The 23,188-nt window shown below is 53.6% G+C and overlaps 1 protein-coding gene across 1 annotated transcript in view; it reads right to left on the bottom strand.

The window, feature by feature from the left end:
* The window catches only part of Tbx5 (T-box transcription factor 5), a 42,832-nt gene that overhangs the window by 17,361 nt on the left and 2,283 nt on the right, over window positions 1–23,188 (bottom strand). The window contains exons 2-7 of the mRNA XM_010604110.2: window positions 21,621–21,805; window positions 19,950–20,044; window positions 17,901–18,020; window positions 17,002–17,149; window positions 13,695–13,847; window positions 6,963–7,054 (exon numbers count right to left, since the gene is read on the bottom strand). Of these exons, the coding sequence (XP_010602412.1) occupies window positions 6,963–7,054; window positions 13,695–13,847; window positions 17,002–17,149; window positions 17,901–18,020; window positions 19,950–20,044; window positions 21,621–21,767 (755 nt within the window). The 5' untranslated portion in view covers window positions 21,768–21,805. The remainder of the gene's footprint in view (window positions 1–6,962; window positions 7,055–13,694; window positions 13,848–17,001; window positions 17,150–17,900; window positions 18,021–19,949; window positions 20,045–21,620; window positions 21,806–23,188) is intronic.

The raw sequence follows: 23,188 nt of genomic DNA, 5'->3' as shown, positions 1-23,188 counted from the left end.
GGGGGGGGGGGGGGGGGGGGGGGGGGGGGAGGGGGAAGAGAGAGGAAACCTTAAGTGGGTGAGGTGACCAGGGAGATGCTGACCAGGAGGCGATTACTGCACAATGGGTACACACATCAGACGCTGTTGTACACCTTAAGTGTGCACAGTTTAGGCCAATTCTACCCCAACAGAGGTGGGGGACCCTGATGTGAATCGCTCACCGTCCTAGGAGTGAGAGCGTCGAGGCAGCCCTGGGCCACAGGAGGGAGAGGACGGAGGTACGTCTGGGTGGCGTGGGGCAGGGTCGGGCTGTTCCGAACATCCATGCCCTTGGCAGAGATCCCTGTCCAAGATGGAGCCCTAAAGACGAGCCGCAATTTTACAACTTCACCTATGCTGCCGCCGCTGCCAGCACAGCCTCTCTCTTGCTTCCCCCACACGCCCTTCCCTCGAGAAGCCGGGTCACCAGGTGAAAGCACAGCCAGGGCGGGGGCTCGAGACACCTCCGGGATGCTGCGCTGGATACCGGGCGTCCTGGCTCCCTTTACCACAGCACAGCAATGCGGAAGCACTGATCCTCCCACTGGAAAAGGCATCCTTGGTGGTCAGGAGCTGAGAATGAATTCTAAATCAGGTCAGAAGGGATAAAAGCGGACAGGCCCCTGTGGAAGGATTTCGACCTTCAAGGGGCCCCGGTTCCAGGAATACTTGAAACTGGTGGAAATGTTTTCCTATTTCTGTATTGTGACTATTTCAGAGGTTCTCTTGCTTTAACTGGATCCAGACTGGGCCCACCCGAGAGGAACAGGTCGGGGGGTGACCCTGGGCCCGTGGAGGTGGATGCCCGTGGCCAGTGGCTGTGTCCCCGGGGACTGCACTGGGGGGCGTCGGTCCGGCTGTGAAGCCCCAGGCTCCAAATTCTCCTGTCCACTTTCTGGGTGGGTGGCTCCTACTCTGGCAGCCCCAAAGTGGAGGCTCGGGGACCCCAGTTCCGGGGTCACTTTCCCTGATGCATCAGCAGCCACTAGAAGAACAAGGTGAGAAGGCGGTTTCGCGCCTGTGCTACGGCCACGCTCTGCCGGGGCATCCCTGATCTGAGAACCCCAAATACGCTAAGATCCAATATGTGCAAATACCCCAAACCTTCAACAGTCCCCAATCTGAAATGCTTCTGGTCCCGAGCACTTCGGCTAAACACAGGAAGCTCAAGCTGTATGGTCGCTCCGCGCCCTTCTGGGCAGGAAAAGCAGGATTCGCCGAGGGGTTCTCTTCGCCGCTGCTGGTTCCGATTCTGTGGCTGGCTTGTGTTACAAGGCTCCGAGCGGCAGATGGATGGCGAGAAAGGGGTCTTCTCCACCCTGAAGAATCCGAATTCACAGCCAGGCCCTGCCTCCCAACCACGTGAAGGCGCAGGGCAGGGCAGCTCCACCAGGGCGGGCACCACCTCCCAGGCCCGACCGGGACAGAGCATCGGCCCAGGCCAGGTGCCGGGCAGTGTGAATACACAGCAGCGCCTGCTTCGACATCCCTTCCAGGGAGGAGGCTCTTCGTCCTGTCCTCCTCCGAGAACCTGGGCCACCAATGTGACGGGCACTCAAACAGAGTGCGATGCAGGTGACACCTGGTGACTCTGCAGGCAAGGCCAGCTGAGGGCATCGGGCTTCTGCCCCCACAGAAGTACGGGTGCCCTGAGACCCCGAGGTGGAGACGCCGTGTGCACATGCCCTATGGACCCCGGGATGAAGCACCCACAGGAACCAGGTCACTGTGGGTCACAGAAGTAGACAGCAACACCCCAGCACCACACAGTACCCAGCAGAGCCCTTCCCAGAACCTTGACCTACGGCACATCTTCCAGGCACCTCCAGCCTCGCAGGGCACACCCAGCAATGCCTGGTCTTTTCTTGAGCACGGGGAATCCATATGGAGCACCAGGGGGCTAGCAGATTGCAGCCGCAGGACCCTTTGGGGTCTCATGGCCTCAGAGCACTTCATGGAAGAGCCGAGGTTGCCTGCACCTCTTTGCCTTTTTGTAGGCTGCAGATGCTTGGAGTAGGGGGGCTGGGGTACATCAACATCCTGAGTCAGTCATCCTGGATTTAGCGTCACACAGAGTAGATGGCTGAGTTGGAAGCCTGGGCCTCTCAGCCAGTTTGTATTAATCATTTCTCACACGGCTGTCTCTGTACACACTGTGCTTTGATATGTTGAAGACTGGTTCCCCAGCCCACGGCACTTTTGGGAGGAAGTGGTTCCTTGAAGAAGTGGGGCCTTGCTGGAGGAAGTTAGGTCACAGGAAGGGGATACTGAGGCCCCACCCCTTCCTGTCTGTCTTGGCTTCCTGGCCACCATGAACTGAGCAGCTTCCTGTGCCGAGCCCGTCTGCCATCCTCCTCACCATAGGCCCAGCATGACGGGGCCAACTGACCATGGATTGAAGCCTCTGGAACCAAGAGCCAAGGTAAACTTCCTGCTTTTCAAGCTGATTCTCTGGGACATTTTGTTCCAGTGATGGAAAGCCAACTCACACAGGACACCAAAATCACCTCACTCTCTCTTTGCAGGGGCCCCAGAGGTGGGGTCTCTCATTAGCCCCCATTTTACGGATCAGGAAACAGATACACAAGAGAGCAGGGAAGCCCCAGGGCCCCACAGGATGGCAGCCTGGATCCCACATCCAAGACTTGCTTTCCACCCGTGGGCCCTGATCCTGTGTGCTTTGACTTGTGTTTGTATCCCCAGTGCCCGACATAAGCAAGCACTTGATATGGGAGCTGGTTGAATAGACAAACCAATGCATCAAGACCTAAGGGGGAAAAAAAAAGAGGGTCTCTGGGCCCCAGTTTCCCCTTCTGTGATGGCGGAGTTGGTCGAGATGCTGTTTCCTGCACCCCCAGCTCCGAGCAATCCAAGCTACGCCACAGCTCTCCATAGCTCAGGTCACGGTGCCCCTCCTCCCGCCGGCTTCCTGAGGTGTTCGGAATATGACCCCAGCTCCAGCCCCTTAGACAGCCAGAGCCCCGCCCACCGGAGCAGCCATCTTCCCAGCAGATGCTGTGATATCACCCTGGGGCCACCCGTGGACAGCTAGGAAGTTCAGCGGTTGTCTGAGTCCTCCTTAGCCTCAGTGATGGACGCAGAGCTCCAAGACAGGAACGTTCTATGAAAACAAAGGGCCTTCCCCGGGAGGGTCAGAGGTCCAGCTTTGGTGTGTGTCTCCTGGATTTCTGTTGTTTGCATACTGGCGTGATGACATTCACCCAAGCTTGCTACCAAGCCTATTGCTCTGTACTTTCCATTTTCTTTAAATCGGCTTTAAATTAATCTATCTTTTTTTCTCTCTCTCCTTTCTTCCTTTTTTTTTTTCTTCCTTCTTTTCCTCCTTCCTTAGAACAGTCTCATTCTAAGGAACACCGTCCAGGAAATCGCAGCACCAGCATGCCCGTGCCTCTGTGGACCATCTGCCACTGTCCCCTTTGTCACAGTCCTGGGGACTGAGAGTTGGAAAACCCTCATTTTCAAGCGATCGTTTTAAGTCCCAAGGGAGTCTTTTAAAGCAACCTCGGTGCACATGTTCCTCGGTAGCGGCAGACAAGACGTTTCACTGGTTTTATTTTCTCCTTTGTGCTTTTCTGTGGCTCTCCTATTTTTAGCGAAAGTAGAGAGTGCCTCTGTCACTGGAAACCATAAATGAATGTTGGGAAACAACTCAGACATCTTCGGCCTTTTTCCAAACTCAGAGCAGGGTGAGCACCCAGACATGCACCAAATGAATCCAGAACTAAGGAGTGCGCTTAGCCCTTCAAACCCCTCTCTCTCTCCTATTCCAGTTCCAGTTGTCCCAAATGTCATCCCTCCTGCTTGTCTCCCACAGCCAGCTGTCACCGGGTGTGTGGGGGACAGGAAACAGGATTGCAAGATTAGTGGTGAGCCTGCCGTTCCTGCCTGGCTGTTATCACGGTGGAGTCCGCAGAGCCACAGTCCCCACTTGTCACTACCTGCTGTGACCTGGGCCGGGGGGCAGGGTGGGGGAACACAAGGGCCCAAAATAAATTCTGGGAAAGGGCAACACTGGCAGCGACGGGGAGTTTTCCTCCAGATCAGGTCAATTTTAAGCCAGTTGGTGGCGCACACCCGATCCCACTACTCAGCAGGCTAAGACAGGAGGCCACAAGTTCGAGGTCAGCCTGGGCTACATGGTGAGTTCAAGGCGGGCCTGAGCTACATAGTGAGGCTGTCAGAAAGAAGAAGAAGAAGGAGGAGGAGGAGGAGAAGGAGGAGAAGAAGAAGAAGAGAAGAAGAGGAGGAGGAAGAGGGAGGAGGAGGTAAGGAGGAGGAGGAGGAGAAGGAGGAGAAGAAGAAGAAGAGAAGAAGAGGAGGAGGAAGAGGAGGAGGAGGAGGAGGAGGAGGAAGCAGAGGCAAAGCAGATTTCTTTTTACTGAGTGCAGACTAAAATTCAAGCCATCCAGAGGCATTTTCTTTTTCTTTTTCTTTTTTCTTTTTTTTTTTTGGTACCGAGGATTGAACTCAGGTCCTTGTGCTTGAGAGGCAGGTGGCGCAACCACTGAGCTAAATCCCCAGCCAGAGGCATTTTCTTATGGCACTCCGAGGTTAAGTGGCACATCCAAAGTCATACGGTAATAAGTGCAAGGCAAGACTTGGCCCCAGGCTCATCTGACCTGAAGCCACTGCCCTCTCTGGCCTTCCCCAGGGATCAAGACTGGGGAGGGAGGGGCATCTGCCTCGGCGCTGAGCCAGGTACTCACTGCACATCCCCTGCCTGGACTCCCTTCCTGTCGGACATCTGTGCCATGGGTTCCCAGGGGAAGTCAGGAGGGGTCCTGGAAGAAGGCACCTGCCCACCACGCTTCCTGTTTCCGGGAGGGAGAAGGAACCACGTGGAGAGCAAGAAGGTTAGGACTCGGCCAGGGGATGCGTGAGGCGAGAGCTTGGGGCAAACAGAACTTGCAGGCCGGAGCTAAAAGCCGAGGAAAGCATCCAGGCACAGGGCCCCTGCTTCAGCAGCGTGGGACAGACAGCGGGGACAGAATGAGGACACAGCCAGGACGTGAGCTGGCCAGATGTGAAGGGCAAGATCAGCCAGGAGGAGGCGGAGCCTGGCCCTTACACTGAAGGACCGTGAGGGACCCTGGAAGGGGCTCCGCTACGAAGTGGCCCCTCTGGTTTGTGTTTCCCAAGGTCGGGGCCATAGCGGCCTGGAGAATGTCCCTGAGAAGAGGCAGCAGGCAGGGCTAAATGGCTCAGGAGGCTTTGGCCGACGAGAAGGTGGGGCTGGGACATGCGGGCCAGCGGGAGAAAGCAGGGGAAGGCTGAGATGTGTGCAGAGTGGGGACCAGGCACAAACAAGCCCTGGGGTCAGGCCCATCGCCCCCTAAAAGAGGTGGACTCGACAGGACAGGAGACAGTTAGCAGAGGGGTGGCAGGTGGCCCGTGAACCTATTAGCCCTCTGCTCTTGACCTTGCTGGAAGGAGGAAGAAGAGAGGGATGTGGAGACTGGCAGGCTGAGGGCAGCCTGAACCTCTCTGTGGACCACAGGGCTGGGACCTCGGCAATGGCTAAGCCACCCTCGTGGAAAATAACTGCCAAAGGCATGAATTCTGAACACTTTAAGAACAAAAATGGGGCATAAATAAAATGGGATCTTTCTCAGCTGAGATGTGATTTTTTTTTTTTTAAGACAAAATCTCACTATGTAGTTCAGGCTGGTCTTGAGCTCACTGTAGCCTAGGCTGGCCTTGAATTCCCAGAGATCCTCCTGCCTCAGCTTCCCAAGTGCAGGGATTACAGGCACGCGTTATCACACCTGGCTCGAAGATGTGATTTTTGTTGTTACTACTTCCACTGACCCTGGGACTGAATCTAATGTCAGTTTCAAAATGTAGATGCTTGAAACAGGAAAAAAGAAGTTTTAAATAATACCTTTTAAAAACTCGCTATTTTTGCAACAAAAAAAAAAAAAAAAAGTCACCTTAGGAATTCACAACCAGGAAGACAAAACAAACTATGACCCAGGAATGCACTGGCCTGCGCCATACACAGTCACACTTGAAGGTAAGGTTCAACATGTTTTTTAAAAGAAGCAAAATTATATCTGGGGAGCCTGTTATCTAAAAATAATCTCCTCGGCACACAGTTCTGAATCCAGTGTTTAAACCCCAAGGCCGTGGCCTTTCCCTCTCTCCCCTCTCTTTGAAGGGATATATCTGTGTGGCTGCCTGATTCTCCCTTTCTGTGTCGTCCAAAAAGCATAAGGAAAAACATCCTAAATGACTTCATTTTATTTTGAAACCCTAAACCCACCAAAAGGAAGAAGCAGGGAAAGCCTCCCTTGGTCCGCGGCACCAAGCGATCAAGATGTTATTTCCCTGCCATATGGAGAATGACTCTGGAAGCCTATCAAGAGGTAAAGAGAACACTTGACAAAACTGTCCCTGGCTGTCCAGTCCTTTCCAATCAGACCCAATTCCCACTCTTCTATTTGTCGTATCAGCGAATGTGACCACAGGATATGTAAAAATACCAAGCAATTTTTAGCACCAGCTTCCAATTCCCCGGCGCCCTGGATACCATATGGTGTCAAGTTGGTCTGCAGTTCACCCCCAGGAGATCTGGCCACTGAACTTCTCTCTCATTTACCAAGAGTTGTTGCCAGAAAGAAAGCGCTCATCGGCTGTGACTTATGGGAAGGGGAAGAGAGAGAGAGGGCGTCGGCACGGGGAGAGGCAGCAGAGAGAACAGGGCAGCCCAGGCTCCCTGGATGGACACAGCGACCCGTCTGCCCCGTGTCCTCTCTCTCTGCTGGTCCCTCCAGGTGGCCTGCAGTCCCAACTGCACAGGAAGTGGACGACAGATGGGTCCCGGCCTCCCTCGTCCTGTGTCTCACAAGGCTGCGGCAGGGATGCTGGGGGTGATGTGGGGGACGTGTGTGGAGCAGGAGGTCGGGAATCCGCTTTCCTACCTTTGCATCCTCGACATTCTGTGCAGTTCCATGTCGTCGCTGCCCCGGAAGCCTTTGGCAAAGGGATTATTCTCAATCTTCAATTGTGTGATCTGGAGGAGGAGGAGAGGGCACGCGTTTACACTTGATCGCTACAAGACAACCTCCAGGCGCGAGCTAACGGATATACAGACGTGGCGTGGGCGACCAGAAGAGGATTAAGCAGCTACGAACGGGACCTAGCACTTCTTAGAGTGGAGGCTTTGAACAAGAACCTAGATCAAACTGGATGTAAAGGGGAAAACAACCTGGATTCCTTTTGCTCACTGAGTCACATTCTCCACTATTCCAGCTGGGGTGTGTGTGTGTGTGTGTGTGTGTGTGTGTGTGTGTGTGGTGTTTTGTGTTCCACACACAGTCTAGGCTTTAACATCTGTCCCTGCTCCCCCTCAGAAAGCTGTGCCTCCTGGCACAGTTGCTGAATATCCGGCAGGGTGGTAATCTCCCATTTGAAGAAAACACGTCTTGATTATTGCTCTCCGAAACCCTGCCCCGCTTCACTTCAGTTTCACAGAGAGATCGCAGCGCAGGAGGAACGTGGTGCCCCATAATAAACAGCAACGCATACAATGACCACGTACAGGGAAGTTATCTCACAGTCCCAAAGTGTCGCCCTCCATCTCTCGGGAGGAAAGAGAAAGCTAGCTCTTAGGAGTCAGCACCACGGCGGCGTGCAGAGCCTCACAACTGAACGGGGATCTTTTGCCTGTTTTGGTTCCAGGCCTAGCACTTTAAACCATCAACACACGTGACTTTAGTGTGATCATACAGCAGCGGATCCAGGTGACAGAGGGCGTCCACATGGAGTTCACGGGAAGTATTTCCTGAAGATTAAGCGTGAGTTGAGGTTTCGGACACAGAACTGTGGTGCAGATATGGGGACATTGTGACTCCGACTTCATCACCAGAGTTCTCTCTCCTCGTGGCTATCACAGCCATAGGGCACCTGTGTGCTAACGGGCTTCATATTTTCATTACAACCAAGCCCCTTTTATTGACATTTATTTTACCCAGAAATATTATACCGCTTCTCTGAACGACAAACTCGAATCACGTGCCAATTAGTGAAAAGGAAACGGTTGTATCTAATTCTCCCTGCTGGCCTTCATCGCGAGCTCCACCCATAGCCTGCCTTCTCCCGGCTGCAAGAAGAGATTGGTCATCTTTAGAGAAATATTTAACAGAAACTAACACTGAATTAAACCTAACTTTGTCTCTGTCTGTCTCAGTCTCTGTTTCTCTCCCTGCCTATCTCCCCCACCCACTCTGTCTCCTTTCTTTCCTCCCCCCATCCTTGGAAGACTATAAAGGTAATTAAAAATAGAACAACTAAGCCAGGGCTGGCGACGCACACCTGTAACCCTAGCACTTGGGAGGCCGAGGCAGGGGGATCACCAAGAGTTCAAGGCCAGCCTTGGCTACTTAGCGAGTTCAAGTCCAGCCTGAAATGCATGCTGAGACACTGTCTCCAAAAAAAAAGCATAGCTTTTTCTCCATGATTCCATCTTATTTGCATAGCCCTAAAAACCACCTCATTTACGCTAGTAGTATATGGACTTTAAAATCCTCTCTAGAAAGGGCCATTAATGAATGTACCCTGTAGTTTGCTCTTATGAGACACCTGCTATCATCCATTTCCTGGAAGCAGTGTGCTGTAAGGTTTTCTTCAAACGCCAAGACTGTGCAACGAGCATAAAATCACTCTATGTGGGCTGGGGTACAGTTCCACGGGAGAGTGCTTGCCTCGAATCTGCAAAGCCCTGGACTTGATCCTCAGCTCTGCCAAAAGTAAACTCCATCAGTGCACGGGAGAACATTTTCACCATACAAATAGATGGATAACTCACACTTTCAATACGTTTTATGATTCCAACCGAATGGCATTCTGGAAAAGGCGAAACCACGGAGAAAGTAAAGAAGGCCAGGGACTGGAGGCAGGAAGGAGGTCAAGCAGATGGGACGCAGAGGGCTTCCGGGGCAGGGGAGCACACACAGAACAGGCAGCATGGAGGCCGAAGCCCAGTGGAAACCACGGGCTTGGGGAGGTGGTGACACGAGGGTGTCCTGGGGCCAAGTCGTATGGGAAATCTCCACACTCCCCACTTCGCTGTGCTGCGGCCCAGAACCTGCTTTTATAAAGTCTATGTAAAAAGACCATCAAATGCCAGCAGGCGTGGACACCCACACACATTCCCTCCCTCCCTCTCGTCCTCCGCCCTCACTGTTTTTAACTAGGATCATTCCTGCGGCTTTCCGAGTCTGTCCTGACCCTCTGCCTGGAGAGCACTGCAAAACCCCCTTACAAAGCCATCTGTACGAGACACGCGCCTGAATCCAGCTGTACTTGGAGGGTCTAAGGACCTGGGACCTGTGGGGCTTTCTTTCCCACTCAGATTTTTGCCACAGTAAAATACAACCCAAGGAATGACAAAAAAAAAAAAATGTTTTTTTAACCATCTCAAAAAGTTAAGTGAAAATTAGACGGTTTCAATAGGGATAAAGGGAATCCTCAACCTTACTCCACCCTGTTCCCTGCCAATGTTGGGAACCAATGAGGATGAAAATTCAAGGCGGAATCAGTGGCCGGCCCACAGCGTCACTGCTCCAATAAGAACTGAGGGCCAGAAACTGCCCTGAGAAAAAAAAGAAAAGCGTGACTTGGATTTCCTCAGCAAAAGCCTTGTTCTCGAACCATCTCCTTACACTCCCAACAGGCTCACTACCCCTCACAACCCCCATTGCTGAAGGACGACACAGTCTCCAGCCCTGAACTGCATGCCCAGCCCACAACTACCTAATTCTTGTGCTAATCATCAAAGCTTGCAAATTTCTGTCTGCAGAACAAAAGTGCCATTTGTTGGACATACACCCAGGTGTGTTGATTTTACATATTTCTTTTGGAGACTGAGCACAGACACCTACAGGACGAAAGAACTCTCCTTTGGTAATATTTCCCTGCAAGTTAATCTGCAGGTGAAATGCCGCCTGCTTTCGTATGTGGCCACTGACCCTAACTCTGTCTGTAAAATTCTCTTCCTAACAGGCTACTCATGGGCACCCAGACCAACACACCTGGACGTCCCCAGTTCTACCGAAGGCCTCCAGTGACTTTTACTCTCAGTGCAAACACACGCTCTCCAAAATGAGCATAAAGCCGGATATCCGGGGGGAAGGGCAGGCTGGGAGAAAATAAATATGAATTCCAGCTCCAACTCGTGAGACAGAGGTTGTAAAAATTAATGAGAATAATTGTTGTGAGTGCTTGCTTTTGAAAAAAAAAAAAAAAAACCCCTTCCCAAGAGCCAAAAATCTTAATTATGTCTCTCTATTAGGAGTTCATTTCCTGGTCCCAACCAGAAAGCTCATACCTCATAAATATGGGCCCCATACACAATGATTTAAGCAGGAGGAAAATGCCTTTTGATGGGAAGTAAGTTAGTATCGAGGGATAGGCGCGCTCACATACACAGGCACTGTTGCAAGAGTGGGAAATGAGATGCCCATGTGGCTTTTTTTTTAACACCTAAATATTTCTGGGGTTTGCTCTGCGAGCTGCTGACAAGTCCAGCGAGGACTTTACAAAAACACATTTCACAGAGCAAATGTCGCTGGGGAAGATTCGAGTTTTGAAATATCTTTTCCAAGCTGTCAACCATCTGGGGAAATAACTCCCAAATCCAGCTTGGGATCACAGCTGGGCGGAGGAAACATGTCCCTTCGGCAGGAACCCTGCGGTCTCCGGGTGTGAGGACCCTGCCACGTACCTCCCTCCACCTGGGACCCGCGTCCACGCAGAGAAAGTGCGTCCTGAGTGCGCCACACCCTTTGACCCAAAAAACACGGACGCCGGTGTTGGCCAGAGTCCCCCTGATACCTGAATCACACGGATGACTTTTCTTGCCCAGCTCCTCTGTCCAAGGCAAAACACTCATGACAGTCTTCAAAGTGATGACATGTTCAGGGAACGGACCAAAGACATCACAGTGACTGACATTTGTAATTAGTTTTCAACCACAGTCCTGAGAACTTGCTGAACATCTTAGCATTTTAGATTCTAAAACAGCCAGGGAGCGACCCTCCGTAGGCCAAGAGTTTTCCAGAGTCTCTGCTCTGACGAGAGCTGTCCTGTTAATAAACTGGTCATAGGCTGGGGATGTAGCTCAGGGGCACGGCGCCTGCCTCGCAATTGCAAGGCCCTGAGTTCGATCCCTGCTACCGCTACAGAAATAAAATAAGAATAAGAAACCAATCAGTGAGGTCGTCAGCCAATGGCTTCTGCTCCTTACTCCCAGGGATTACCTCCACTGATCCTCACAATAATCCCAGGAGGCGGTGCTTTGGGAAACTGAATTAAGTGCTTCACTCAAAGCCAAGTGGATTTGAATCCACACGGTCTGCTCCCAGACTCTGCTCAGCCTGCATGGCGCTGAGTAAGAATTCAGCTGGCTTCTACCCATGAAGTCAGAGGGCTTAACACCCAGCCCAGGTGGGGCAATAAAGCTGAGAGATGGAGCCCACAAATCATGCGCAGCCCCAGCCCGCTTCGTGAGGTCACACGTCATATATCCACGCGGGAAATGCCTGTGAAATCCCTGCCGCTGCCTGGAGAAGCGCCCCGCTTCAGGCCTCTCCTCACACGCAGGGCAGTGGCCCTGGGACTCCACAAGGAAGAAGAAGAGGCATATCTTGTATGGGACAGGGCGACAGGAAGTCCTCCTGGGAAATCCCTCTTCTGCGTGGCAAGGCGTCTGTCAGGCTGGCTGAAAGGGCCTCTCCATGCAGCGCACCTGGGCTCCCTGAGCTGACCCACAGGCAAAAAAAGAAAACTCTCGGTGCAGTCATCAAACATACAGGCATCGAAATCCCTAGCTGGAAACTCACCTTGTCACGAGATGAGCACGGAGACAGCACAAACACACACACACACACACACACACACACACACACTCAACACACACTCATTCAAGTACATAGATCCCTAAATATGCACATCCGGGGAGACTTTTCGAGAAATCTGAGGGGCACTGGATACAGTCATGAGCTTGACTGACAGTTTTACTGGTACGTGCATGTGCGTGTGCCACACACAAAATTGTACCCTCCTGATGCACGGGTGTACATGTAGCTCCATAGTGGAACTGGAAGGCCCTGAGCACACAAAAAAGAAAAAGAAAAATCAGGAACGGTGTGCTTTACATAGTGCATGTCACTGCATGGCAGTTATGCCTGATAGACCTGAAAACAAGGAACGGGAAGGACAGAGCAGCGGTGAGCTCCTCAGCCCTATGCACAGCTCAGGGGTCCTCAGAGAGCTGCACAGAACTTGGGGATTTCGCCCAGAGGACTTGAGCACCCATATTTTTGCGCATGTCATATGTCCACCCCTTCCTGTCCTTTCTCTTTGAATATGGACTTTCTTGGGAGAACAAAAAGAAAAGAGACGATGTATTTTGGGACCCCGTGTCAGGTTTGGGAGGTTCTAAGAACCTATACAGGGGGACTGGAGCTCCCTTCTTGCCATTTTTCTCCGGTGATCACTGCCACAAAGTTCAACGTGGGTTTGCAGCCACCGTGGAGCAGAAAGGTCTGTGGGAGCCAGACTCAAATTGACCCAAACAGTTTTACAACTGTCAGGCTGGGTTTTGGACTTCAGTGTTTTGCTTTTGCCGCTTCATCCAGGGGAGGGAATTCGGAAAAAAAATCTTCCTTCCCTGGTCAAGTTAATTGTGTTTGGGAGAAGGAAGGAAAGAAAGTCTCCCAAGATCTGGAAGGGAGTGGGCACCACAGCTCAGCCTGGCCCCCAGCACCCTGAGTTTGGAGATCACAGGAAGTGGGCCGTCACAGCCCTGGCCTCAGAAAGGGCACCATCTGCCACCCAGTCCGCACCAGAATGACCTTCACGGGGGCAACTGGTGACCTGGGACCCTTCCCTGACTTCTCTGCCAGGCTCTGTGCCCCACCCTCCTACATCAGGTTGCCTGCCGACCCCATGGACCCCACTTTGCTCTCCTACTTTGCCACCTGCCCTTTCCTTGCTTCAGATCCCTCTAAAAGGCAGAATGGAGAAAACAAGGACACAGATTCTGACGGAAAATGCAGCTTCAGGAAAGGGTGGCACTGGGCACCTACCTCAGGGTGAGGCCACGTAATCAAGGGGCAGCTACAGATTGGCAGAGCAAGTGAGGGTCTTTTAAACTTTATTTTAAGTTTATTTATTTATTTACTTACTGCAGCAATTGAGATGGAACCCAGGGCCTACCCACTGCCACACACACACTCACACATGAGCACGCACACGCACACACTCACACACACGCACACCCCGCTTTTTTTTTTTCTTTTCTTTTTTGAGATGGGGTCAGGCTAAGCTGCCCAGGCTGGTCTTTGAACTTGTGATCCTCCTGCCTCAGCCTTTCAGAGCATTGGGATGCTAGGTGAGCCCCACCACACCTGGCTGCCAAGTAGGCGTGTACGTGTGAGACAGTCGTGTCAAGCCCACGGATAGAGTCCAGGCCACTGCAACCCCTGGACTGTGGCTTTGGCCCTGCACAACATCCAGGGGTAGAAGCCTGAGATGTGCATGTGGGTCTCAGGGACCAAACTGCCCTTGATGCACCCGGTTCTGGTGGGGACACTGAATATGCACAAAAGCCAGCAGGTGGCCCCAGGCAGCCTGCTGAAGGCTAGGCTTACCTTGTGATTTTGGTAGGAAGTCACCGCGATAAACGCCGTCTCAGGAAAAACATGGGTGCAGAACGCCGTATTTTTTGAACCAAATCCATTATTTTCGTCTGCTTTCACGATGTGTAATCTGGGCTGGTATTTGTGCATGGAATTTAGAATAATCTAAAAATAATAAAGAAAATGAGATTGTAAGAAAGTCAAAACTCCCTTTGTTTCCCGATAAATCCCTGCTCCCCCACCCCGCACCCCAGGAATTAGCCTCATTATAGAGGCTTGCTCAAAAAATAGTCATTTTTTCCCTCCTGTTTTGAAAGGGGGCCAGTGATTTCATTAAAAAGAAACATTTCAGAAAAGACTATTTCCAACCAAAAAAAAAAAAAAAAGCCACGGTAATATTCCAGGAATCCACCCAAGGCACACAAGGCTGTAAATCAGAATTCTTAATAAAGTTTGCTTAATAAATTAACTCTGCATAGGGCACTTCCCGCACCCCAAGGAGAAGAGCCAAGCAGGTATTGGGGGGGGGCAGCAATTTTTGAATGACTGGTGGAAGATACAAATACATAAACAGACAGATCAATAAACTCCTGCACACAGGCGCACAGAAACCCCTCTAAAAGGCGCAAAGGAAAGCACGAGGTATGTGTAAACCCGGAATAAAAATCACCAGCGCGTTTGCTACCCAGCCTTGCTCTGAGACTTGGCGGGTGAACAGACCCTGGATCTCAAAGTCTTTGTTTGCAGAGCCTGCAGAGACTCCGGGGAAGAGGAGGCTGCGTGGGAAGGAAGGGGAGGCGGTCCAGCCCCTAAGAATAGTGAGAGGTGGGGAAAGCACCCAGAACCCCGCCCGTCAAAGCAGAGCTCTTTGCGCCTGAGGTTCACTTTCTCCAACTTCCCCGACCTTTCAGCTGGGGTCGGGGGTGACTCCTGTCTCTCCATCGCCCTGAGCTAGAGATTCTCCCGGGTTGGTGAGGTCTAACTGCGGGGCGGCGCTGGCTGCCCTGTTGTTATTAGAACCTCTGTTATTCTTAGGAGGAGGAAGAGGACCTCCCGGCGGCACATTCTTGCTGGAGTCGGGACTCTTTCGCTGGCGACGGGCGTGGAGCATCGCTGCTAATAAAACTGGTGGAGCATCGCTGCTAATAAAACTGGGTTTGTTGCCCTCCGGACGCCTGCATTTTGATGCTCCCGGAAGGCTGGTAATGCTAATATTTACCCAAACTGCTCCGATACTAGTCCACCGAATGGGCAAATCGCTGCGTTTTAAGGGCCTGAAAGTCTGCCCTGTTTTTTTCCCCAGGATCGCAAACTGGAACGGCGGCGGCAGGGCTGTCTGCGTCTTTGATTATTTGCATTGATGACCCCGGGGCAGGATTCCCAGACCAACCCTGAAGACCCGGGTGAGGGGGTGGGCGTGCGAGCCCTGGGCCCTGCAGCTCCCGACCTGGCCTCAAGCGCTAATCTCGGGCTGCCGGGGCGGGCCGGCTCCCTGGCCGATAGCAGCCCTAGCCTACCGGGGTGGCGTGGCGACAGAGAGACTCAGAGGGGCCCCGCCGGCCGCCACAGCCCCCGGCCAGTGCAGTCATCGTCCTGGCTTAGCCAAATTGCTCTGACGGCTGGGGACAGCGTGGAGGAATCAGCGCGAGGGTGATCTAATGGCTCCTAATTTCATTAAGGGCTCTGGATTAAAAGTCCAAAGTCTGAGGTCAAGCATGCTTCCCCTTTCTCCTAAACTATTCAGGAGGACTGGAAAAATCACAAGGGTGCCCCACACAGATCAGAAACCAGAGGGAAAACTAGGAGCTGAAATGGCGCTGAGTTTGGTCCCACTTCCCAGGCCGGGGTTCCACAGAGGTTCCAGCCCAGAGTCAGACACCAGCAGGGAGAATTTCACTCAATGGTCCTGGTCCTCCAAGGCCAGCTGGAGGTCACTTCCGCACACGGTCCCCAGGAAGCCACCAGCACCCTTTCACGCCCTCCAGGGGGCACAGCAGCGGAATGGGACTTTCTCCTCCACAGCCAGCCCGCATCCCAACCTTCTCACCACCCACCGTGCAGAGCCCTGCAAGGGCTCCGGGTAGGTCAGCTCCCATGCACCCCTTTCCTTGCTCCACACTGGAGTCCCCGTCGGTCCTTCACTCTCTGGAGAGGAGCCTGGAGGGCCTGAGAGCCACCTTTGGAATTAGAGTGACCTAACCTCAACTCTTTGTCCCCAAATACAAACTGTGTCACCCTGAGCCAGTCAACTCCTGTCCCCTGCGTGGTGCCCCACAAAGCCTGGGCACTTTCACCTTCCTCTCTATGCTACCAGGGCAGTGACCCCACGTGTGGGATGGAGACACGTGTGGGATTCTGAGAGTGGCTTCTTCTGGTGACTCTTTCCAGTGGGGAGAGTTAGGGACACTTTCTCCCAGACCAGAGTTTTGTGCATTTTCTTTGAGGAAGGGGAGCGATGTCCTCCTGAGAATCCACTAAAGGTTGCACACTGTCTTGCACGGGGGAGAGGGGGCTTGCACACTCAGCCTCCTGCATGTAGTTCTGTGGTTTGGGGAATTCACCCTGCCCCTCTCCTGGGGCCACTGAGGACTCCAGTTTGTGTGCTCTGGGCATGGTGGGGTGGGGAGAAAGCCAGCCACGGTGAGGAGACAAAAAGCAGATCTGCCAACAGTATCAAGCTAGAAGCCGGCACTGATGCCAGGGTTTGCCTCCGCGAAGTCCTTCTGCCACCGGGAGTGGCCAACAAGCTGGGCAGATGACCTGGACTTCCTCCCTCTCCTCCGGACATTCCAATAATAGTAAGGCAGGACTTGGAAGGCACAGGGAAGGGACAGAGCTTGCTGTGTACCTATCTGTGTTTTTTGCAGGATGGAAATAGCTTCTACCCCTCACCTCACATAGGACTGAGCCCCGACGGTTCCCCAGACCTTAGGTTTTGCTCTTGAAGCAAACAACCTTCGTCACCCCACACTCAACACTCCAGGTCAGGAAAACCGGGGACCCTGTCTCCAGCTGCCAGGGAAAGACAGACCCAGTGCCAGACCCCAGGGAAGTCAGCAGAGAAGCAGCCTCTGAGCAGAAAGACGGTGGAGACAGAGAAAGAGACAAAAAGAAAGGGGAAACTGACCGAGGCGGGGAGAAATAAGAGGCAAGGAAAGACAGAAGAGATGCATGGGGAAGGAGAAAAACAAGGGAGGGAGGAAAGAAGTGGAGATGAGAAAGAAGGAAACCAAGCGGGGAGCTGGAGCTTTACCGGAGGCGGAGAAGAGAGGAGAGAAAGCCAGCACCGGAAGAAGGGAGCCAGGTGGGACAGACTCACGTGGCCAAACGGATCCAGATGGTTGTTGGTGAGCTTCAGCTTCTGGAAGGACACGAGCTGGCGCATCCAGTGCGCCCCGGTGGCCGGGGAGTCTGGGTGCACGTAGAGGCGGCCAGGCATGGCAGGCTCGGCCTTGCCCGTCACAGACCTAGACCAAGGACAGAGAGGCGTGGTCAGCGACTAAGGGACCATGGTGGCCCGCAATGGCACGGCCCTCCTCGCATGTCCTTCTGGCGTCTCCCAGATGCCCCTGAGGGTCCTGAGTGTGAGCAGCCAAGCCCCAGCCTGCTTCTACTTCTGCTCCTGCTTCTACTCCATCCCTCCCCCAGCACCAGCCACACTAGGGCCCTCACAGCCTCCCGTTGCCCACAAAGAATCGGTGGTTTCTGGACATCTGTGTGCGCAAAATATCTTGAGAGCTCCTTAAGTGTTGCGGGGGCTTCCCCTCCCAGCCTCTGTACGATTGGCAGCCTCAAAAGCCACAGACCCATGGAACGGGCCTCTCCTCTTTTGCCTTTTCAACTCAAATACCATGGGCCGGCTTTGCAATTTCATTAAAAAAAAAAAAAAGCATGTTCAAAGCAGGTAACTCATAAAAAATAGCTGTGAAAGGTTTTATGCGTCCAGCAATACATACAGAGCTTGGTAACAATGCCCTTAAAAAAAAAAAACTACAACCCCTAGGTACAGCAAAAGATGATAGAGGCAGCTCATTTCCTCCCAGCCTCAGTTTTCTGGTCTATACAATGGTGCTCAATACTTGGAGCCGGTCCTTCGTTTCAGGGGGACCTGCAGGATGGGAGAGGTGCACAAGCCAGGTGCCCGCGGTAGACCGGGCGCTCAGAACCCTTCGGCTCGCTTCCCTCCCTGCCGCCCCCAGCTGCCATTCCCACACCTACCATTTATTATCTGCGAACTTGTATCTGTGGTCGTCGGCAGGGACAATGTCCATGAGGAGAATGTACTTGGTCTTGGGATTGAGGCCGGTCACCTTCACTTTGTAACTGGGAAACATCCTCCTAGGAGAGGGTCGGGAGGAGAGGGGAGGGCAGGGGTGAATGCAGCATTCTAAGGAGTGAGAGCAGCCCCGCGTTTTCCCGGAAAGAGCAGTCCTTCGAAAAATGGAGATGAGAAAAGCGGACCCACTCCGCTCTCGCTGCGATCCATCCCAGGTTTCCCTCTATGTTACGAGGAGAGGAGGAAAGGGCTGGTAAAGATGGAGGTGGAGGTGCCTAGGAGGAGAGCGGAAACCGGGCTGCTGCTTGGAGAGCACAGGTTTTAAAGATGGCCTGAAGGGACCCCCTTTCGCCGCTTACCAAACGCTCCCTCTGAGCCAGGTCGCTACTGTTGGGGGGAAATGAAGCTCATTAGGTCCAAAGCCAGCCACCTTCTCAGCCCAGCAGGTGTCCCGTCTGTCCCGTCTCGCCACAGGGTCCCCAGCGCTCCAGAGGGGCAGTGCGTGTGCGTTGGCCTCCCGTCCCCACCGCCGGGGGTTAGCGGGTGGTTTTCTGGGTGATCCCCAGTTTAACCCGATTAGTGCCACGACACGGGTCTTTAGCAGGAGTTTATTCCTAAACGTCCCACCATTTCCCCACGGTGCCTGGCACTCTGCCTAGGAGGCCTGAAATCCTTGGCCCTCGGCAAAACGGTTCCAAACCTATCCGGATTTGACCTCAGAAGGATTCGGGGCCTAACCTGGAATGGAGGGGATTAAAAGGCGCCGGTGCGCGCGGGCGCAGACGGATGACCCTCGGTTTGCTCGCAGCCAGGCGCGCGCCCAGCTCCCTTCCCGTCCCGGGAGGAGTGCGCCCCTGAAATCTGGGGGTCTGGACGAGTCGCCCGAGCTCCACGGCCCCGGCGTCGGCGGTAAGGGCGAGCGAGGCCTCGGCCTGAAGCCCCGGAGCCCGGACCTCGCGTGTTAATGCGCCCTGGCGCGCCTGCGGGCGGCGGCGGAGGCGGAGGAGACCTCACAGGCCTTTTATAGTGAAATCCTCTCGGCCCAGTCTCGGGGGAAAGGGCGCCTGGCTGGGGCTTTCCTTCCTCCGCCGCGGCGGTGGGATGGGAAGGGGACCTCAGTGCCTTGGTATAAACACAACGCGCGCCTCCCGGCTCACTCCGGCTGTGGGCCGAGCGGGGATTTTCTCCCGACTCCCGAGCCTAACCTTTCTAGCTACACGGCCGAGCCGGAGAGGAACTCTGGGGCGAGCGCCTTCCCTAGCGGCCGTGTTTATCGGTGTCTGTGTACAGAGCTCGGCCGAGCCCCGGCTCACTTTCAAAGGCTTTGCCTGCTTTCTATAAACAACGAACGAGGTAGCGAATACATTCAACAATGAAGAGTTTGGCAGTCGCTCCCGAGCCTAACCTTTCTAGCTACACGGCCGAGCCGGAGAGGAACTCTGGGGCGAGCGCCTTCCCTAGCGGCCGTGTTTATCGGTGTCTGTGTACAGAGCTCGGCCGAGCCCCGGCTCACTTTCAAAGGCTTTGCCTGCTTTCTATAAACAACGAACGAGGTAGCGAATACATTCAACAATGAAGAGTTTGGCAGTCGGGTGGGACCCTGGAACCGTTCCAAGGTCGGGGAGGGTGGGAATGGGGGTGGGGGCGAGGAGCCCAGTCCCGGCCTAAAGCCCTTCCTTCTCCTGCCCGCCTTGTTTTTCCTTTCCCTCTTTCTCTCATTGCTGACCCATCCAGACAGCAGAGTCCCCGTGCTCTATTTTTTCTATATTTGCCGTGGACGAAACAAACGACCCGTTTCTGGGGGTTTGGGCATTTCCCCCATTCTTCTGAGAACTGAGGAAGATTTCTCCCCGTGCCCCTTTGGCCAGAATCCAGTCGAAACAAAATGCTCATATTCATTCTCTCTGCCCCCTGTCCTCCCTCCTTCCCCAGCCACCTTTTCTTCTCTCCTGCAATTCCCTTGGCTCCCTCTTTCCCACTAACCAGCTCACCTTCCAGCCTTGGTAATGATCATTTCGGTGCCCACTTCGTGGAATTTCAACCACAGCTCTCTTTCGTGGAGAAACACCTTGATTCCCTCCATACCCTGCAAGAGCCAGAGAAAAATCACAGCGATGGGCCTTGATGCCAGGGTCACTCCCTTCCCCAAATGCCCTGAGAATCTGCAGACTGCTTCTCCTCCTTCCCAAAGTCTGTGCCTCACAGAGTGGATGCCCAGGTCCCAGGAGCACCCAAGGGCTCCTCAGTCCCACAGCATCCTGCTGCCCACCCAATGCCACCCACTAACACAAAGCTCCAGAGGAATCAACCCTGGGGGCTTCAGAAGGACTGGGGAGGACCGGCTGGTTGGTTGATTTAATGTGGCCCAGATACCACTGGAAAAAAAAGAAAAACCCCTCGGTCTAAAAAAGCCCACCTAGGGCCTTCTACAGACACCCAGATGTGCACTCACGAATTTATAGGTGTGCAAACAGTGACTGCATCCAAGTTCCTCTCCAGTCACAGCAGGAGCAGATAGGAACATACATTAAATGTTCGATTTAGAAACACTTATGTTATTAAATGTCCCTGCCGCTCAGAACAGAAGAAAATGATTCTCCATGTCTGTACTAATAAACTTCCCGGGCATCCTCACCTAAGGCCGTTCATTCCAGCAATTTTGATTATGAGTCACGGCTGAAGCCACTCAGCATGGAGTTCTTAACTAAAAGTTGTTTTACAGAATCGTTGCAAAAAATAATATAAACTATTCGTTTTCAAATAATTAGTAATAGTCTAAAAAGTGGTTTCACTTGTCCTTAAAAGAGTCTGCAAGTTTCCAAGCTGTGCTCAGGAGGGCTACTTCTATCAAAATGCACCTACTTTTTCTTTCTTTTTTGAAATGGGAAGGCAGAATCTATGAAAAAGCGTAGGAGGACGAGGACACCCCAAAGAAGCATTTCGGCCATGAGTATGTCTGCATTTTGGTCAAGGGACCCCACGCCGTGCCCCGTGACACTTGTTTTAAAATCACACAGGTCTTCAAGGGCCCCTCCAGCACCCATCACCGCCTGGTTTAGGGAGCTGAGGGCAAGAGGAAGCTCCTCCACTCTTCCAGCCAGGCGAGCCGGCGGCCGGCCCCTGTGCCCTCCCAGCCCAGCCCCGCGCTCCCCTCTGCCGGGAGGGCACAATAGCCACCAGGCCCGACCCAAGACAAATGGTGTGTGTGCTGGGGTCCAGGCAGCAGGCAGAGGCCCAGGCTCCCGAAGATCTAAAGAGGGGTCAGGCCATCACTCACCCCCGCCTGGAGCGGCTGCTGACCCGGCACTTAATAAGGGGCTGGGGCCAATTCTATGCCTAGTGCTGCGGGGGAGAAAAAATTTCGGTCCATTGTTAGCAGACCCCCATAGCAGACAATTGAGATCTTCTCCAACGATTTCAATAGATGTCAAAAATCCTCAAGTCTTACAGATAAGGTGGGGAGCACGACCCTGGAATTTGGTACTGCAATATTCTGGAATTTTGGGAGACAGGGCAGAGCAGAGTGGGGCTGAGTGGGAAAACAGGAGAGGAGGACAATCATTCAGGGGATGCATTTTGCACCCACAGGAGGGACTGAGAAGGGAAGACACACTTGGCTTTACTCTCGCCAGTGTGGGCATCCGGAAGCAAGATTTCCTTACCTGCTGGGTGAAGGCGGCCTGTGGGGACGATGGAGACTTGCTGGGCACCCCTAAGGCGTTCTCAGGTTTGGGATCACAGGACAGGTCTTTCGAATCTGGCTCCAGAGGTGTGTGCGCCAGGCCAAAGCCCTCCTCTGCATCGGCCATGGTCCGCCTGGGGCCCGGTGCCCGAGCAAGGTGCTGCTCTGAGGAGACAGAGGGAGGGAGGGAGAGGGAATTGGAGAGCATAGCTCCAGCCATGGGGGGACAGTTTGGTCCTGTTTCCAGCACCTCCAGTTCCTAGCTAAAGGAGGCTGCGGAGAACCCTACTATGATTACAGTTATCATTACTTTCTGGCCATGCACAGCCCCTCTCGAAAGGCTCACACCAGGGTGGGAGGAGGCGAGCCCCACATCCCCCTGCACAGGCTCTGGCGATAAGTGAGCTGCCCGTCAAATTTGTCCGAACTCTTGCAAGAGCCAATATAGATAAGGCGTCGATATTTTTGGAAGCCATTGGGTACTAACCAAAACCAAGCCAAACAAAAACCCAGAGCCCTGTAGAGAATTTTCTTTTCTCCGTCCATGTTCAGGAGGCTGACAGAGCTTTTTATTAAACCTTACAAATGGAACGTGTGTCTGCAAGCAGGCCAGATGCCCTAAAAACCCGCCTCTTGCAAAACCAAAAGCAGAGGAGAGAGAGGAGGTGCCAATGGGGAGACCAGTTTTCAAAAGAGAATTCCTGGGCATCTTTTATCAGTTAATGGGCGGAAAAGCTCTTTAAAATTAAAAGTCCAACCCTTCCCCCAACCTTAAGCGTAACTTGTCAAAAATAAATAAAAAGTAGCCACACAGATGCCACAGGGAAGAAAATAAGCTTGCAGCGGGTCGAGAGGAGAGCGCCAGGCGCCCGGGTTAGTTCTCCCGGCTTTCTAGGCTCTCTCCCCAGGCGCGCCTGTGTTAGAGCAGCCAGGCCGCTGGAAGCAGCTTCCCAGGCCCGCCCGGCTTCCCTAAGGTGCAGGCCCGGCTGGAGGCTGGAGGGGACGAGCTCGGTCCCTGATGAATGCTGCTTACAGGTATCGGATCGCCTGCCAGGTCCAAAGCAGTACGGAGCGCGGCCCAGTTCTGCAGGATCAGAGGAGGGAACTCCAAAATCACAGCTGCCTCCTGCGCTCTCATCTTCCCGGGTCCTCACCCTTCCCAGCTAAGGATTCGCACCACCACCCCGGCCCCCTACGCGAGGAGACCTTGGGAAAGAGGCGCAAGCCACGGGCCCCACGATCCTAGCGGCGGCTGGGGCAAAAGGCTGGATCCCACCCTGGTGCGCAGCGGCCCAAGATCTAAAGGTGGGGCCGAGAAGTCGGGCTTCTGAGGCGCGATCCCCGAGCCGCTTCTTCCCCGCCGCCCTTGGGGTTTTGGGAAGCAGCTGTGGGAGCCCCGCAATCTGCTCACAACAAAAGAAAGCGGGGCCGGCGCCCCCACGTAGGCTCTCGTTCACTCCGGGCTGAGAAGAGAATCCCACCCGCGCCCTGGCCAGGGTCCGGGGAGCTGGCAGAGGCGAACGCCATGCGCGTTGACAGAACCAGGCC

This window comes from Fukomys damarensis, unplaced genomic scaffold (assembly GCF_012274545.1).
Source record: "Fukomys damarensis isolate Sample0158 unplaced genomic scaffold, DMR_v1.0_HiC HiC_scaffold_12, whole genome shotgun sequence".
NCBI lineage: Eukaryota > Metazoa > Chordata > Mammalia > Rodentia > Bathyergidae > Fukomys > Fukomys damarensis.
The sequence above is the reverse complement of the archived record's forward strand: the minus strand, read 5'-3'. Positions and strand labels throughout refer to the sequence as shown.